This window comes from Pinus tabuliformis, chromosome J (genome assembly GCF_031772625.1).
Source record: "Pinus tabuliformis cultivar Carrire ecotype Pingquan chromosome J, CPIR1, whole genome shotgun sequence".
Classification (NCBI taxonomy): domain Eukaryota; kingdom Viridiplantae; phylum Streptophyta; class Pinopsida; order Pinales; family Pinaceae; genus Pinus; species Pinus tabuliformis.
Window position 1 is genome coordinate 79216388 of NC_142295.1, and position 18330 is coordinate 79234717.

The 18330-nt window shown below is 37.4% G+C and overlaps 1 protein-coding gene across 2 annotated transcripts in view; it reads right to left on the minus strand.

Annotated features, from left to right (window-relative positions):
• Positions 1-13485: 13485 nt before the first annotated feature.
• Positions 13486-18330, minus strand: part of LOC149225600 (mitochondrial import inner membrane translocase subunit TIM14-2-like) — a 45296-nt gene continuing 40451 nt past the window's right edge. Inside the window, exons 2-5 of one of the 2 annotated variants that reach the window (XM_089377188.1) lie at positions 17032-17098; positions 15265-15334; positions 14309-14487; positions 13486-14060 (exon numbers count right to left, since the gene is read on the minus strand). In XM_089377188.1, the coding sequence (XP_089233314.1) occupies positions 13904-14060; positions 14309-14487; positions 15265-15267 (339 nt within the window). In that variant the 5' untranslated portion in view covers positions 15268-15334; positions 17032-17098 and the 3' untranslated portion in view covers positions 13486-13903. The remainder of the gene's footprint in view (positions 14061-14308; positions 14488-15264; positions 15335-17031; positions 17099-18330) is intronic. The other variant, XM_089377187.1, reaches the window with a different exon arrangement.

The following is an 18330-nucleotide window of genomic DNA, read 5'->3' on the forward strand; positions in this document are numbered from 1 at the left end:
TTCTACAGGTGCGCTCATCATGTCCCACTGATTTATAGAAATTACATAACAATTGTTGTGAATTCTACGTGTACTTCTGCAACAAATGGCAGTTGTTCGTAGCATGCTTTCCTCCTATTTGACAAATCGCGCACCACAACGCAGGCGCCATGCTAGGTCCTGCTTGGGCTTCCGGTCTTAACAGCGTCGGTCCTCCTCCCGCAAGGTAATTTGCGAACACTGGGCAGTGGTCCTTGTCATGACCTTGACCCTTACATTTAACACACCATACCTCGTCGCGCACTTCTGGGCGAGTTGTCCTATCCTATTTCAGACTCTGCATCTCAAGGCACAAGTTTTTCAACTGCGCATGGATCTGCTGAACTCCCAAGTTAGGATCCTGTATCGGGGTTTCATGTAGCCTCATCGCGATCTCCAAGGCCTCGGCCTGAGTTGTTAGCCTCTGTTGTGACAGCGTGTTCCTTAAATGCGGCGTTAGCGATGCTACAAACCATTTGCGGTGTTGTCCATCTGTCAAAGTCATATTAGCTTCACGAATTGTGCACTTCAGTCTCTGATCCAACTCCCAAGGAGTCTCGCTTGGTAGCATCATGATCTCCTTGAACCCAATGATTGACTACGCCTCTGACTTCGGTCTGCTAAATTCTCTATTCAGCGCAGTTTGGATGTTTGTGATCCCCGCATTCAATTGTCATTAGAATGCTTAATATACCAGGTCAGTGCGTGATCCTGCAGAGCGCTGACTAACGTCGCTTTCTTTATATTGTCATCTGTAACTCCCTGCGCTTCCCATACAGCTTTTATCACGAACCAAAACTAGTCTGGATCTTCATTTCCTACTCCCTTGAACACCGGCAACTTTATCGCGCTTGCCATATTGACTCGCGGTGGTGGCGGAGGTGGTATGGGCGAAGATGGGGGTGAAGGCGGTGAAGCTGGTGATGGAGTGGGTGGGAGTGGTATGCATAGAATCCTCTGCCTTATCAAATTGATCGCACTTCTTGGTGATACCTTCGGGAGCTCTTCATCATTCCCTCGCCGAGGTGAAATCAAAGGGCTAGTTTCTAGTTTTGAACTACCTTCGTTTCTGTAAATTCTCCCACTTCGCGTAGCCCCGAACATCAATGTATTCGCATAACCCGATTTTCACATAGTAGCATTTTAATCCAAGTGTTCAAAGACTTAACGTACTTACCTCGCAGTCCTTTGAGGAAGCATCGCTCTGCCTCGCTATAGTTGACTGAAGTATCTACCACGAACTCAATGATGAATCCTCCTATAATTCGATCGAGCCAGTGATCAACAGCACGCGCGATATTATCCTCCGATGATTTCAATCTGCGCACCAACTCTGGGGTCCACACAATAGGACTATCGAGCTTGCACCTTCTTTGGCTATCTGCTAGCTTCGCAATCCACTCGTACAACTCAGTATGGAAAGATGCGAAGAAAATTCCGTGGATCTCTGTGTACAAGTAGCAGTCTAACCACTCTTCTTTTGATAGTCGCGGATCCCTGTTCTCCTGCACCATGAACTCGTGAATTCTTCTGTCCAACCAACCTTCAATTTCTTTCTTAGTTGGATTCCAATGATACGACATCAGACATCTCTATGCAGATCTCGATCTCGGCAACGGAACCATTTGTTGGCTTGTTGGGGCCTGACCCAGGTTCAGAGTTAATTAGCCAAACAAATCCCTGTACTATTGGCCCTTTCAGCAACAGTCCGCGGAGCGCGGACTGAGGTCTCACCCGAAGTAGTATGGGTGGTGTTGGAACCAGGTTTCCGCACTCTTGAGATGTATGAGGGGTTGATTTGGTCCCACTGAAAGTCCCTTTGCGCAGGTTACTTCGCACACTTTCCTCGCCTTCGTGCCCTGATATATTCTCCTTCGTGTAGCCCTAACCATGGGTTGTGGGGCTTTCACACTACTCGAACAACGATTTGCACTATTTCCCTAAGTCACACACAAGATCTTACTTATATTCTTATAACAATTAGTTATCTTCGCGTAAGCAGATGCCTTATATTATATTTACTTATTCAGCACATTCATATGAGTTTGCGCAGTAAATAAACAGTAAACTTGCAATTCATACCCAATAATACATAAACCAGGAAAATATACACAAAAATATGGTAAAACTTCTCTTTTATTAATTCTTCCCACGGTTACAGACTCGACCTACCCTACGCACTCAGCTGCAAGGGTCCGTGCACTCAGCTGCGAACTACTAGGCCTCTGCGCACTCAGCTGTAGAGACTTCTCCTACTTCTATGACCCAAAGACACAATTCTACACCTCGACTCAATACTTCATCGATTTCTTAGATTCATCCATGCTTCCTCTCTTTCTACACTTAGAACCTCGCTCTATTTATATAATCCCATGGTCCGCGGACCATGGGTAGATCTTTCAAATTGACATTACATTACAAAAACAAGGGCGAACAACCCTATGACTCTATTATGACTTCACGCTCCGCGCCCACAATTCGCGGAGTCTTTACAATGGACTTAGTCAAAACTTGGGCTTTAAGCCCTAAAACATGCCTTGGGGGGGATTCCACGCCCAACAAATATCACATGCATACTTACACCCCCAAAGGGAAAATCCTTTGTTAATTTGCAATACTTGGAGGTGGCCAAGGAAATAATGCAAATAACTTAAGTTCGTCTTTTCAAATTTCTTACTAAGTTTGGATTCCACACAGTTTAAAAATTTGGAGTCATTACTAGTGAGAATAAGTTTATCACCATAAAAAGAAAAAAAAATTAAAAATGTATTATGAGATGGTTACCTACTTTCTTCGTATAGATATTAGGGATAGAGCGACATCCAAAAAAAATCAATATAGAAATCTATCCATTTTAGCATATTGAGCTTAAGGAGCTTGTTTAAGGCCATACAAAGATTCCTTAATATAGCAAACAAAGATGAAATAATTTTGAACATAGCAGTGGTTCCATGTAAGTTTCTTCTTACAAATCCCCATGTAATAATGTGGGTTTAACATCCATTTAATGGACCCCAAATTGATGTGAGATGGCAAGGGATAAAACAAGGCAAATGGAATTCATTTTTGCAAGGGGGAGGCGGGGATGGATTTCATACAAACAATTCCTTCAACTAGTGAAAATCCTCTGATAACTAATTAGGTATTTTGTCTTTGAACACTCCCATCTAATACATATTTAGTTCTATACACCCATTTACATCTAACATGTTTTATTGTTCTTTTTCTTTTCATTTTTTAAGAAGAGGTACAAGATCCTGAATATTGTTCGACATTAAGGAACATCACGGAATAATATTTTTCATTCATTATTGTGTCCCAATGTAGATGGCTAAAAGCTTATGTGAATGTTTTTGGATCATCGATCTTTGAAACTTTAAACAAATGAGAGGAGGCTCACTAGAAGTATGAACATGTATGACATTGATCTATAGGATCGTTAACAAGATCACTAATAGCTTATCCTGTTATATGGACCCATTTGAGAAGGGGTCGTGTTGGTGCAATTTCATGTTCAATAGATCTAGTTGGAGGAAGGTGAGTAGGAAAAGGTGGTTTTTAATCCTCACTTCATCATTTGAAGGAGAAACCAAAGCAAGATCATTAATAGAAAAGTTGGGAATAGAAGATGGTTTCATTGACAAGGTTGGAAGTCCGCCAACATAGGGGGGTCTCCCTGGTATGAAGTCTCAACTAGAGCTCACACCATTTGGAGTAGGATACCCATCCAGATAATAGGCTTGACCGCCATAACTTAAAGGCTTGCCTTAGAGCAATAAATAACATAAGAGAGTATGCACATAACGTTTGAAACAAGAATGTTGACATTGTGTGGCATACAATTGCAATGTATATAAGGTACTTTCACAAAAGGGAAAAGAAAGAGTGAGCCTCTAGAAGAAAAGTAATGGTACTATCATAAAAGAAACATACAAGAGCAAAGAATGACTCATTAGTTAGCTTGCAAAATAATTCACAAGATAACAATGATCATGAAAGAAAATAACAACACATGTTCAAAAAGATATTTACCAAAGCCAATGAAATAGTTCATTTTCTTTAGTATGTATGAACGAAAACATATACCGCAAACATTAAAAGAATAGTCTTACAATATCCACGATATATGCATGAAAGTGTGTCGGCTCTGATAACATCAAATATTAAGTGGAAGTTCCAAGATACACAATTACAACAATGCAACACTAGCCCCAATAGCATAACATTAAGTCACCACTTGCTACTCCAAATAATGATCTTCTCTCCTATGCCAAGCTAGAGAAGTCGAGGTGAGAAAGTACTTTTTCTTGAGTTACGAGGGTGTATTTATAACAAGAGAGGTGACTCTCCACCTCCCTTGTGACTCATGACCTCCCTCATGACTCTTGAGCTTCTATGTAACCTTCGAGCTCCTACATGACTCAAGGACTTCCTAGTGACTCTTCATGTTCCATGTGCTACCCTTCGGCTTCCGCACATTTTACATTTTCTCATTTTTTTGAAATTGCATCATTACATTCCACCAATAATGTGGCAATAATACATGAGACAAAACAACACCCTTGTGTTGACACTTTTAGGAGCCATAATTTGGTGACTATGACATGGACTTCCTTGTAATGTATCAATGGTAAGTTCTTCTCTTTGTTGCTCAGTCTTGAAATTTTCATACTAGATTTGATTTGTACTTCATCCTCACCCTCTCTCTATCATAGTCCAAGATTCCTTTACTCCTCCATGGCAGTATTTGTGTGTCTTGTCTCCACGAGTGTCCTTGTAATCTCTTCTTGTTAACCTCCTTGAACATCATCTTTCCATGATAGGGTGATAACACCTGCAAATGAAGTTCACTCATGACAAGACAACATCAGCCCAAAAATCACTTATTCTATCTTCATTTGCTCATGTGAAGCTAATTGTGATGGGACAGTGCACAAGGATTGAGAGAGGAACTTGGGGATGCGCAATGCACAAATTCAGGAGGCAGGGAGTGAAGGATTTTGCACTATGATTTCGCAATGTGCAGTGGCAAGGGAGAGGCAAGACATGAATTGCACATTGGGCAAGTCTAAGAGGCAAGGATCACAAGCTTAGGCAATATGACTGCGCAATGTGTAGTGCTTGAGAGAGAGGATCCATGTATTGCACAGTTGAGCTCTGCAATGGCTGAAGGATGGCCCTCATTTCCATTGTGACTACGCAATGCACAGTAAGGGAAAGGTTGGTCGAGGCATTGTGCAATTGAGCTTTGCAGGAGACAAGAATATAGGCTTGGGGACTGTAATTGCATAGTGTGTAGTGGCTAAGAAAGTAGCTCTTGGGATTGCGTGGTTAAACACTACAAGGGTTCAAAGATGACTCCAATTTCCACTAAAACTACACAATGTGCAATACAAGGCAAGATGGGTCAAGGGTTGCGCAATGGGAAAGTGTAAGCAGCAAGGTTCAAGCGTTTGTACTTTGAGGTTTCTCAATGCGCAGTTGGAGGAGGTTTTCCTCAAGATGGGCACAATGCGCAAGTCTAGGAGGTAAGGGTCTCATCACTGAGGCTTAGGAGTGTGCAATGCACTCATTACTTAGCTAAAATGTTGAGTGTGCTCATGACTTGTGCAAGATGTGAGGATAGAGAAGGACTCCAAAATTGACTTAGTGTGAGATGAATGAGATAGGAGAGTGAGAGCATATAACAAGTCTCGAACGTGACCACACACACATATACACCCAAGCACATGACAAGAAGACACACAATACCCAAAACCAACAAGCGTACAGTGAAACAACGGTAAAACGACACTTATCTCCAAGTGCGACACTTTAGATGTACTTTTACGACACAAGCGTCGACTACAACCAAAAGGTGTGTTATGCCATAAGAATATGTCCAACACATGTTCTATTGATAAATAACATCAACTAGTGCAAAAGAGTGTGTTGGAGTTGCCTCTAGAAGATGTGTCATGGTGCTCTTAAGATGTGTGAAAACAAGTGAAAGCAACACATGCAAGAGTGAAAGTGACACATGCAAACACAAAGAAAACACAAATGACACAAGCAAGAATGAAAAAATGCAAAAGTGACACTTGCAAAAGATAAAACAAGCAAAACAACACATGTAAGAGCAAAAGAAAGTGAAAGAGGCACTCACTCAAAAGATGGACATTTGCAACCACGAGTGAGAGGATGCTCCTTATACTCCAATAGTGCATAGAGCTCAAAAGAAAAAGATGAAAATAAGTGATCCAGGAGGATCTCGTCAGATCAGTTGCACAGGTCGTTGTCAGCACTCAGTTCAGTGTCGTCAGTTTCAACAGAGTTGATTATAGTTCAGGTTATCCAGGTGATGTTTATGGTTTTTCATGGTGTTTCATTGATGTGGTGTTGTACCTGGCTGTAGACATGTGGTTGTCAGTTCTGCGAGGATTTGGTTGTCGACATGTGTTTGTCATACGCCTCGCAGAATTTGGTGTCAATATGGGTTGTCGTTGAGTAAGGTTTGGTTGTCGTCATCATGTAACAAACGTCGTAAAGTTCACTCTGCGACACTTTGATGTAAAAGGTTATTTTTTACCTAATCCTAAACCTAATCCATACACTAAATACCATTAACCTAACACCTAAGCTCTAAACCATATTACAAATGTAGTCAAATACATTACCTAAGTATCAGACCATACTCCAAACATTGTTATGTGTTAAACATTACACATAAAAACCTAACCCTAGCTCTAAACACTCTCGGCCTATGTTAATATGTTAAAACATTACAAATAACATATCAATCACATAACCGCAACCAAGCCATGTGACTAGATGTGTGTAAACGTCAGAGTTTAGAAATTAACCGCCATCCTTCACCGCAGCAGGGTCATGCCCATGTGAACAGAGAAGCAGATATGTTAACCGTGGAGTTAGTGTTTGCAACAGAGAGTTAACATTAACTGCAAAGGATAAACCGTCGAACAGTTGACATGTGAACACCCAATAACTTCAAACCGGAACCGCTGGAGGTGGCAGCCTGTAGTTAGACCGCGGCTGGTGTCACATAACCGTCAGCCCCTCCGCCCGGTCAACCTAACTGCCAATAGTTAGAGATTTATTATATGATCCAAAATGGGTTTTTGTTGCAGTCTTGGTTAACAAATTAATTCGAAGACCATGCAAGCCATCCTATGTGTCATTGTACAACTAGACCAAGGCTCCAAACCCATTTAGAATGCAACCAATTCATCTCGAATTCAACCAAAGGAGGTTTGAATGTACCTGTAGGCCTATAAGAGGCGGGTTTTTGTTCATTGAAGTGGGGATTAGTGGTTTTGATTTTTGTATGCAGATTCTGGAGGTCAAAGGTAGTTTTGTTTTCAGTGTAACAGGAGCATCCGGAGTCAGAATTGGGAACCGTGACAGGCGTTGGAAAGCTAGTTCAAAGAGCTTCCTTTTTACAGTGATCAGAAGTGTCTGCGTGCACATTCAGTCTAGTCTATTCTATGTGTAATCGAACCTCTATTGTTTCAATCCTAATAAAGCGGTCGCCCATCTTGAAAGCGGACCCGGAAACGTAGTCCATCAGGGACAAACTCCGTAATCAACTTTGTTGTTTGGTATCGTTGTGTTTTTACTGTTTTCACTTCTGTTATGCATCTTACTTATGTTTAATCAGTTGTCGTAAAATCTTTCTTCTCAAGCAGTTTCCTCGATTTCCGCACTTTCAGTTAACAATCAATTCAATAATGGCTAATCAATTCTACATCATTTTTAACTTATGGTCATTTCAGATCAATAAGGATGAGATCCAGACTAGACTCTTTATATAGGGGGGAGCAAACATGCAATTAGGCTTAAGATTGGTGAATGTGCTTAGAGCATTTCGAGAAACTAGGAACCAAGAGTGAATTAACTGACTTGAAGAAGTACATTTTCACTGTCAGCATAGAGTGTGCAATTACTATTTATAGAGGATTCCCTCATACTGTCACTATCCATAAGGATTGTATAGTCTCTATCTCTAGGAATTGTGCAAGCACTAGCATCAAGGATTGCGCAAGCACTGTCCACAAGGATTGCGTAAGCACTGTCATCAAGGATTGCACAGTCACCATTTCTAAACACTGCACAGTCACTGTCATTAGGCATTGTGCAATACTTGACTTCCAAGGATACACATTGACTGGTAGGCTTGCTTAGAAGAAGTTTGTTATGCCTGTATTACAAGATAAGCATGCAAAAGCAAGTCGCTTTGACACTTAGAATGCTTGAAGGGAGACTTGAACAACATGACCTAACACAACCTTAATGGCTTGAAATGAAAGATGGCATGACCATAAGGAGGCTCCAAAATTTGGATGCAAGGAAAATTTTGGAGTGTTTGTTGCAACAACAAGAAGTTCTTTTACTCAAGATAGCACAAACATTGGATTAGTCTCATAGAATGAGAATCTGTCATCCAACTTCACATTTCTCCCAGTAAAAATTTCAATGAAATTAGGTTGAAGAAGTCTATAACCATTTACATCTTCAAAATTACAACAATAATGCACTACTTACTTTTAGGTTGTAATGCTTTTCTTTTCTCATCAAGAATGTTAGTTCACGCTTCACTACCAAATGGAGGGAAGTGGTGTACAATTGGTTTAATTTCACTCCATGCTTCTTCTAATGTTATAATTTTCAAAATGAAAATGTGATTGACCATGTAATTCGCACAATTAATGATGTTCACCTAGAAATGAAGACTTAATCACTTAATCCCTTAGATTGGATAATACAATTTATCATTTCCTTTAAAGTTTAATTCTCTCTCAACAACACAATTTCATTGTTGCGTATATAGAACAATATGTCACATCTAAACACCCGCTGCAATTTAGCAAGTGTAAATTTGTTGTTAACATATTCACCTCAATTATATGTTTTTAACTTGTGTAGTCGATGTTTAGATTGTTTCTCTGTAAAGGACTTGTAAGCCAAAAACATGACAAAGACCTGGAAACAAACTCGAGAAGAAGGAAGTGGATCACACAAATATGACAAGAGGCATGTTTGTTAAAAACTATCCCAACGATATTTGTCAAGAGCATCATTGGTATGAGCACCATCTCTAATTGAAACAAGAGGAAACCTAGTCACCATATTTTGATTACACAGCTACTTGAATGAGCCACAGTTTAGATGTCTATATCACTCATGCCAACATTTGCTTAAGTCGTCGCTATGAGTGATGAAAACTAATGTAAAAGATGATGACTCAGAGTTGTCAAATCTATACATCGTAACAGTATATCAACAATTCCAATCGTTGGGACATGCTTATAATCTTTTAAATCCTTGATTATAACTCAATCAATTGAAATCTCTATTGTTTTACCTTCACCTTAATGAGTGATTTGATATACTAGTAGGATATTGAAATAGAGACTTGGAACACATAAGATATCATCAAAATGGCCATGATTCATAATTGCATTGCGTTAGACCCTACAATAGTAAGAGATATATCATCACTAACAAATGTTTAAGTTTGATGTTGCATTCATTAAGAGTAGAAAAAATGACTTTATCCTTCGTCATACGATAAGATGTTCTAGAATTAAGAAGTCGTTTATTATAAGTAGTAAATATTGCATTGAAAGAAAAAACGTAAGCAACAAGTGCCATTCACAAGAAGAAAAGTTGGGGAAAAAAGAATCAAGATTGATGTTGTGCTTCTTTTAAGACCTACATTTATTCAAAACAATTAGACTCCAAATGGCCATGTCGCCTACAAAAACTACAATGTCTCTTAATCTTCTTACTTTTTCATTTTGTTCCTTCGTCACCATTCGAAGTTGGTTACTACAATGACCTTTCTTTTGTTTGTTGTAAAGATATTTATTTTGTAGAAGCTTAGATTTAATCTTTTGTTGGGTTACTAAAGCTCTATTAAACATACCTATAGTGTTGATCACAATAAAGTTATTGACTTAACAAGAGTATATTGAGTTCTTGTTTGTTTAAAGGTCACATTTAGTGGCTATTTTTACCTTCGTTTCAAAAAATGGTGTTATTGATAACACTGTTTTTCGAAGTTTGACTTTAAAAAATTACCACTGTTATCTACAAAGTTGCAAATAAAAAAAATTCAAATGACCCCCTCAAACAAAAAGTCATGTTTATAGTAGTACCATCTTCTTCTTTTTTCGGATTAAAATTAATGTGGTTAAAACCATGTTCTCAACAAGCACTACCACTTTAAACAAAAATATTAATCAAGCCTAAAAACTAGAAGTAGCACCCCCTTTTCTTCTTCTTCAAAGCTAGTGTTACAACTTGTTTTAAACCATAGCCTTGAAATTTGATATCGTTGTGAACCAAACTCATGGTATCAATATTCAAATCAAAACATTGTAACACATTTGATTTTTCTTTCACAATTAAAATTGCACTTTCTTTAAACCAACATTTAGAAAACCAACACATTTTTTTCTATCTAGTTCACGAACCCCGGAGATTAGTGACCGCTACGTCCACGAAATATTTGTACTAGGGACATCCACCCAAAAGGATCACTCCCTACCGGCCCAAACATAAAGCCTAACCCCGAAAATGGCGAAAAAATTTAACCTATAATCTCTAAATAGCAAAGATGTTTTAATTGCAGAGACTCAACCAATTGAATTTAACCTTTAAGCTACAAAACCAACACAATTACAACTAAAATCATAAAATAAAAATAAAAATAATTATATATATAATCTAATTTTAAAGACAACCAAATCAAACAACAAAAGGTGTATGGGACCATTTTTCATATAGCAATTTGACTATTAAAATTTACAAAAGTTTTCAAGTTATGACCTTATAGAAAGAAACAAGTGTTATAAATCATTAAGTTAGATCAAATTGTATCTATATATAAACCAATTTTATTTTTAAAAAAAAGTGTATATAATTATTTTTTTAAAATTAAAAATTATACCAATAAATCTCAAATAACCATTATTTAAATTATATATATATATATAACTTAAATATTAATGATTGTCATCGAACAAATTTAAAAATATAGTAAGATTTATTTCTTTAAAAAATGATTAAAAAAGAGTGATCCTTTAACGACACACATTTAATATATATAATAATGACACACATTCAAGATCTCAATTAACAAATGGAAGTAGTTATTCATAGAGTTTACCATTATGCTTAATAACCCAGATATTTTCATAAGTTGAACGTGAGTAGTTATTCATACAGAGTTTACCATTATGCTTAATAACCCAGATATTGGATTTTCATCATTCTTCAACCCTGATGATGGATCCCACTTGGGATTTGAAACGTTGGTGTAAAAATGTTCATACTGTGGATTCTCCGATCACTGATTCAAAAAAACCCAGATATTTTCACGAGTTGAACACATTCAAGATCAATTAACAAATGGAAGTAGTTATTCATACAGAGTTTACCATTATACCCAGATATTTTGACAAGTTAAACACACATTCAAGATCAATTAACAAATGGAAGTAGCTATTCATAAAAAGTTTACCATTATACTTAATAACCAAAATATTTGCGATTCGCAAGTTGAACACACCTCAGACAACCATTCACACAACCAAATCAAAATCAATGCATTGATATATTACATATAGTTAAAATGCTCAAAAAGTAGGACAATCCACAATATTAAGCAACATATCAATGTAACAGGACAAAAGAATTACATAGAAATTTCTCACAATCAGTTAAGAAAAGAATTACATATAAATTTCTCACAATCAATTTTCACATAACTGTATTATCCCTTTATTAAAATTTTAAATTCGCCAGGAATGCAAAGCTATCATTGAAAGTGGAGCAAACAACAAGAAGTCAAGAAAAGAATTACATACAAATTTCTCACAATCAATTTTCACATAACTGTATCCAGGAATGCAAAGCTATCAGTGAAAGTGGAGCAAATAACAACACGAAATTCTGGGCTTTACAATGAGCTCCCACTATCCAGGAATGCAAAGCTATCAGTCAAAGTGGAGCAAATAACAACACGAAATTCTGGGCTTTACAATGAGCTCCCACTCCTCGGCCACTTTTCCAACTGTTTCTATTTGGTCAATCAGAAGTGGATTCCTGGCCTTGCAAAGAGCTCCCACTCCTTCCCCTCCTTCCCAATGGTTTCTCTTGGGTCAGTCAAAAGTGGTAGTTAAAGATGAGGAGACAGTTGAAACTGCTTATGAAAACACAAACCTGGCCTTCAGCATTCAGGTGGATGCCGAGCAAGAACACTCAATTTGCACGTTTTCTTATAAAATAAATCTAGGTTTTTATGCAATGCGAGGCTGTTTTGTTAGCCCACTTTATATGGTAATAGGCTGTTAGTTATGTTGAAAGGACTACGGGCATAGCCTCGCAGTTATGTAATTTTCTGAAATTTTGGGGGTTCATGAATTCCAGGGCTCATTGTCCTGTAAGTGCGTCCCCAGCTTTCCTTCCGTTTCGGTTTTTAAAATAGAACACCGACATCAAATATAGAATGCAGCCACATGGTTTGTCAATGTTATTGTTACATGGCATTAGCTTTTGTATGACACGTGGCAACATATCCACGCACTTCTGGTTAAATTCATAAATTCGCAAAATATTTTATCTAGTATTAATATTTTATCTACGATTTGCCTCTAATCATTCCATTTCTTTAACAATTCTATTTTATTTGAAACTTGCAAAAACACACTTTGAAATTTGAAATTGGAATTTTAAAAAAAAAAAATTTAATGGAAGAAGGTAAATGGCCCAAAGTTGATTTTTAATGATAGATTGTGTAAGAGCAAAAAAAAATTAGACGCAGCAAAATAACAAATGGTTTAGTAAATGGGGTATTTGTTTGAACGCGTGTCCCATAAACAGCGAAGAGATAAAAGTTTTTGTTATGGAAAAGTTCCACAAGCATACATGGGATAAGGAGCTAAGAAGAAAGAAAAATTACTATATTGAAGTGTTTAACCCCACTCATAGTCATCAACCAAAAGCATACATAGAGGCCAATATCTCTTGGAAAGCCAAAATTCTTATTGCTCAGTTAACTCCGTTGAGAAACAGGGCGCTGGAAAAGGCCAAAGGAAGTGTGGGAAGAAAGAATATGCATTTTTTGTTCTTCCGAAAAAGTGGAAACAGAAAAACATTTCATTTTAGAATATGAGGCTTTCACAGACAACAGGGAAAGTTATGCAGATATGCTGGCAACTAGCTCTTGGGATAATCTATTTAGCGAGGAGTTTGTCAAGACGCTGGGAGCATTTATTTTGAAGCTACACAGAAAAAGGACCGAATACATCAAGCAAATGAAGAAGCAATCTATCCCATAGGCTATCTTTAGCCTCGTGGACGTTAAAATTCTTTCTTTCTATTTTGCCGAAAAAATTTGGAAGAAATTTGCAGAATTTGGTTACATAGTCCACAACCGCTTTAAAAGCAGTTAATAGCAACGGGAAATCCAATGAACCAAGTTCCTGTAATCTTTGCCATAAACGGAGTCATCCAATGATCAATATTCGTTTTAGAACACGGATCTTATTTACAGAAGAATAGTTTTTCTGTTAAATGGCCCAATAGGGCATTTTGTTAGCCTCCTCTCAATAACATGAGTCCACTACCCTAAGGGGTATTGAAAAAATTTTAATCCAGATTAGCAATTAGCATTTATAGTAGTCCGTGTTCATTTCCAAATCCTGAAATCGTATACTCCATGACATCCTACTTGGAAGTTCTCAATTAAATCCTACATAAATTTACCAACTAGACAGAATTTCGCCGAATGCCCCACTAGCTATTTTGCTCAGGAGAATCTACTTCGACTCTAGAATTCAAGGACAAGAACCAATGTTGGAAACAATCGGACATGGCAATTCTAGAAGGGAGATCCGCTACCCTTGTTCTGCCCAAGCATTACATCCTTTGCCTCGTTAATTTTCGAGGCTAGATAGTCGCTTCCACCACTGTCCGGATGATTTGCGACCATTACTCTTCTGTGTGCCTCCTTGATCTTTTCCATAGCAACTCGTTCCCTGCACGCATATAATTTACCATAAAGTTGAGAATACAAGAGAAAATGGCATTTTAACTTCAAAGCTAAATCACTTCCACGCGACAACAGTTACTATAAAGAGCTCGCTTTGGATCAGCTATTTTAACAGAGAAAATGCATACATGGAAAAAACAATCTACGTAATAGTCATGACTCACAAACTCCCCTACGATGCTTCTTAAATTGCCTTGTACAGCTTCTTTACAAATTCCACAGATTCAAATTTACCTTACTCCAAGGATTAAGGCGGCTTCTCTTCTTGTCATTACAGGTTGGAATCCACCTTCATAAAATTTTCTCATGCGAGGAACAACCGGGCGTGCTTTGAATGCTTGCCAAGCTTCTATGGCATATTTGCTTGCCAAGGCAACAGCTGCCACTGAAACTCCAGCAGCAAGTGGATGAACCTGCAACACAACATTCAGAAACTCTTTTCAATGCAATCTTAACAAAATTGGTTGAACATCTAATTATTCCGAAAATTTTAAATATGCTAAATATGTCTAAGATTAATCTGGTCATTTTAACTTTAAATAAGATCAGTTAACTCAATTTATTGATAACTCAAATTATTGATATGATAGATGAGTTAACTCAATTTATTGATATGATAGAGACTCTTAATAACTTGAATGAAGAAAAATGATGAAATAAAAATTTTGAATGCAAAGTGACAGTGTAAGTGTTGAATGATAGAAAATGTGAATAATAAGAATATAGTCAATCACAAATAGCCTTCATTGTGATCAATCTCAAACTATTTTCTTCTACTGTTCTTATAGTCACACCTGTTAGTTTTGCTAGTTTTTCATATTGATCATATAAAAAGTGTAATTGAAATCATAGACTTTACATTGTCTGAGGTTTAGATGGTTATTTATTATTTTAAATCATGTCATTTTTCTAGTATCATCATGTTTCCTACAACTATATCATAATTTTTCCAAATTAATCTCACTTCCTCTTTCCTTCCCATTAGGCCCTACTGTCTCAGTTCTCACAGTACTATCATCCATCACTAAAACACCCCTCCTAATAAACACCTTCCTCCAGTTCCCCACTATGACTAGATGCAAATATTCTAAGAAACATATAGCCATACGTGAATACTCTACCCATGGGAATCTAATTTAAGGACTATCTTGTGTATAAAAACAAAATTTAGAATGTAGAAAAAAACTTACCATTTTGAATGAGTTGAAATTGCTCAATGTATTTGAATATGACTTGAACCTTTTTGCAAACACGTCTAACCTACAAAATGGAAGAAAAGATGTTCAATAAATAAATCAATTTAGTCCTTCAATCAAAAGAAGGGTTACATGACACTCTATTATGCTAATTATAACAGAATAAAAACTAACTTAAGAAATAAATTCCCAAATAACACAAATTTGAGAAATTAATTGTAAGTGATATAATGATTCAATTAAGTAATACTTATGCAATCAATACTTGTCAGCTAAACAATTATTTGCATTAAAAGATGCAAACAACGAACATCGAGATATAATTTATGAAACACATAAAATTAAAATTACGAGAAAAATACATGAACATAGATGTTGACAATGGCCTCTAGAGTCAAGGGCGATGGGAGCCGGGAGGGGTCATTTCTGATCCTGGAGGTTACATTGAAACCAGATGCTCTTGAAATCTTCGCAATGTTACCAATAATCAACCTCAGGCCTACACTCTCCCACTGGGTTTTGAATTGGCCTCCTCCCTCGGTGTTCAAAATCTGAACATCATGGGTGACCCTAAAAATACCATCTGATATGTGTTTATATGATAACCCCATCAATTTGTGTCATTGAAATCCATTTTCTTTAGGATCCAACTCTTCTTCTCCTCTTTTTCTAAGTTAGCCCTCTTCCACGCCCCTAGATCCAACAAATGACAAGACTTTTATTTAAACTGTGATGTTCCAAATTTTTGTGCATGCAAAAATCACTTGAGTTTTGCAATTTTTTGGATAATATTAAAGGAGGAAAAATATTATTTTGTGAGAGGAGGAAAAAAATATTATTTTAATGGGATGGCAGCAAATTATATTTTATTGGAGGAAGGCAAATTATTATTTTAACAGAATGCCTCAAATTAATATTTTATGGGAGAAGGGAGGCAAATTATTATTTTATTTGAATGGCGGCAAATTAATATTTTATTTAAATGGGGGCAAAAAGTGGAAAATGACCCCACCAATAAAATAATAAGGAAAAAGGGTTTCTTTGAAAAATCGTCGATGCGGAAAAGCAGCGCCGCCACATCCCAAACAAATACGCAAGGATTTTCTCTTGAAGAAAGATCGCAAATTATATCTATTGACATTAAATGCAAGTTGAACGACTATGGTCACAGGGTTGATAATCAACGAAGAGTCTCCTGGGTCGAATGTGCAGTCAGGAGATTGCGGTCCCTGAAGCATTAACAAGGTCGAGTCACCATTTAGGGTTTGGACAAGTAGTTCGTAGCCCTGGGCAAGGACCGAACACCGGAAGCTGATTTGCGCACGTCTAGATAGGGTTGTCGCGAGTAAAAGCTCCAGTAATATCATCATTCTTAAACTTCGATAGCCTAAATTTCAGATTTTGTAGTAAAGATTGAAAATTATAGTTTCGAATTTTGTGTAGAGTTGAGTCAATTGTAGACGGAACTTGCAAAAAATTTCTCTTTGATTATGGATTGTCAGATTTTTGAGTTGGGGTATTCCATGCATGTTTAATCTAAGTTGAACGTGGATGTTTATTTGTGGAAATATAAATTAATTCTATTGATAGTGATTGAAGCTTCTTTGCCTTACTGTGGACAGGTTGATGATATTGAATAATCTATTATTCTTTTAAAAATATGGCATTATTACTGAAGGAATTCAATTAATTGCATCAATTACTAGAAAACTTTGCAAACCCTAGTATTTTCATAAATCCAAAGCCATAAAATTTTCTTACCCTATTAAAATGGTATCAAAGTGCAAAGCATCCTGCGAGCTGTGAGTACATGAGCTTTGTATGCTTCCTGCATATACAAGCAACGTCACTGTAAGGAAAAAGAGGAATAACCATCATTCCGCCATGGGAGAGAGAACAAGGCAAGGTGAACATGACCCTGGTATTCTACTTCAGGAATTGATACAAGGACAGCAACAGATGCATCAACAGTTGCATCACTAAGGGAAACAAATGATTTAAGAGCAGCAAAAGATAGCACAAGTATCGACCCAAGGGCAACAACAAATCGCAATGTTGATCACTCACTTCATAGGACAGCCAAATGTCACTACCACCAATAGAACTATCACGGATGGAAGTGGAAACCATAATCCTAGTTTGCCAAACAACCAAGCAAACAGCAGAAAGAGCAGTCAGCCACTTCTACCACAATTCACAGATAACCATGTGCCAACAACCCAAGAAGCAGTTGAACCAAATCAACTCCTTAACAATTATGTTTAGGATTATGCAAGATTGGAAGAAACTACTCAAGCAGTGATGACCTTCAACTAGTATAACAACTTTCGATACAGGAATAGACCCCGAGGACAGCGTAATGGAGAATTAGCTCGCAAGGTGAGTAAACTTCCTTTACCCTCATTTGATGGATCATCTAAATGTACAGCAAGGGCTTGGGTGCAAAAATTGGACACCTACTTCAAGCTCAATCCTATGGCCGAAGCAGATGCAATCCAATTTGCCACATTACATTTAGAAGGGGAAGCACATGAGTGGTGGTATCATGGTCTAGTGACTCTAGAACATGCCAACATCACTTCTTATGAAGAATTTACACAAGGATGATAGAAAGATTCGATCGAAAGAACCTAGAAATCCACTTCAAATAACTAGCACTACTTAAACAAACAATGTCACATAGAGAGTTTATTGCAAAATTTGAACGTACCACAGTTATGGTAACAAATATATATGAAGAGAAATTAGTTATGCTTTTCACTGAAGCATTAGTTGAACCCCTACAAGGATGGGTCAAGGCATTCAATCCCACCACTCTTCAAGAAGCCATCAAGAAGACTCGAGACATGGGAAATGCAACCGCTAAAGCTAAGGCTCCATCCAAGCCTTTCATTCCTCCAAAAGATAAGGAGAAGAAGTCTTTCCAATGTGATGGGCCCAAGAAGGACAGACTAGATGAGGAAACTCGAAGTGAACTAAGGAGAAAAAAAACTATGTTTTACTTGCAGGGAACCATGGGAACCTGGACATCGTTGTTTAGGAAAGGGGAAGATTCATTAC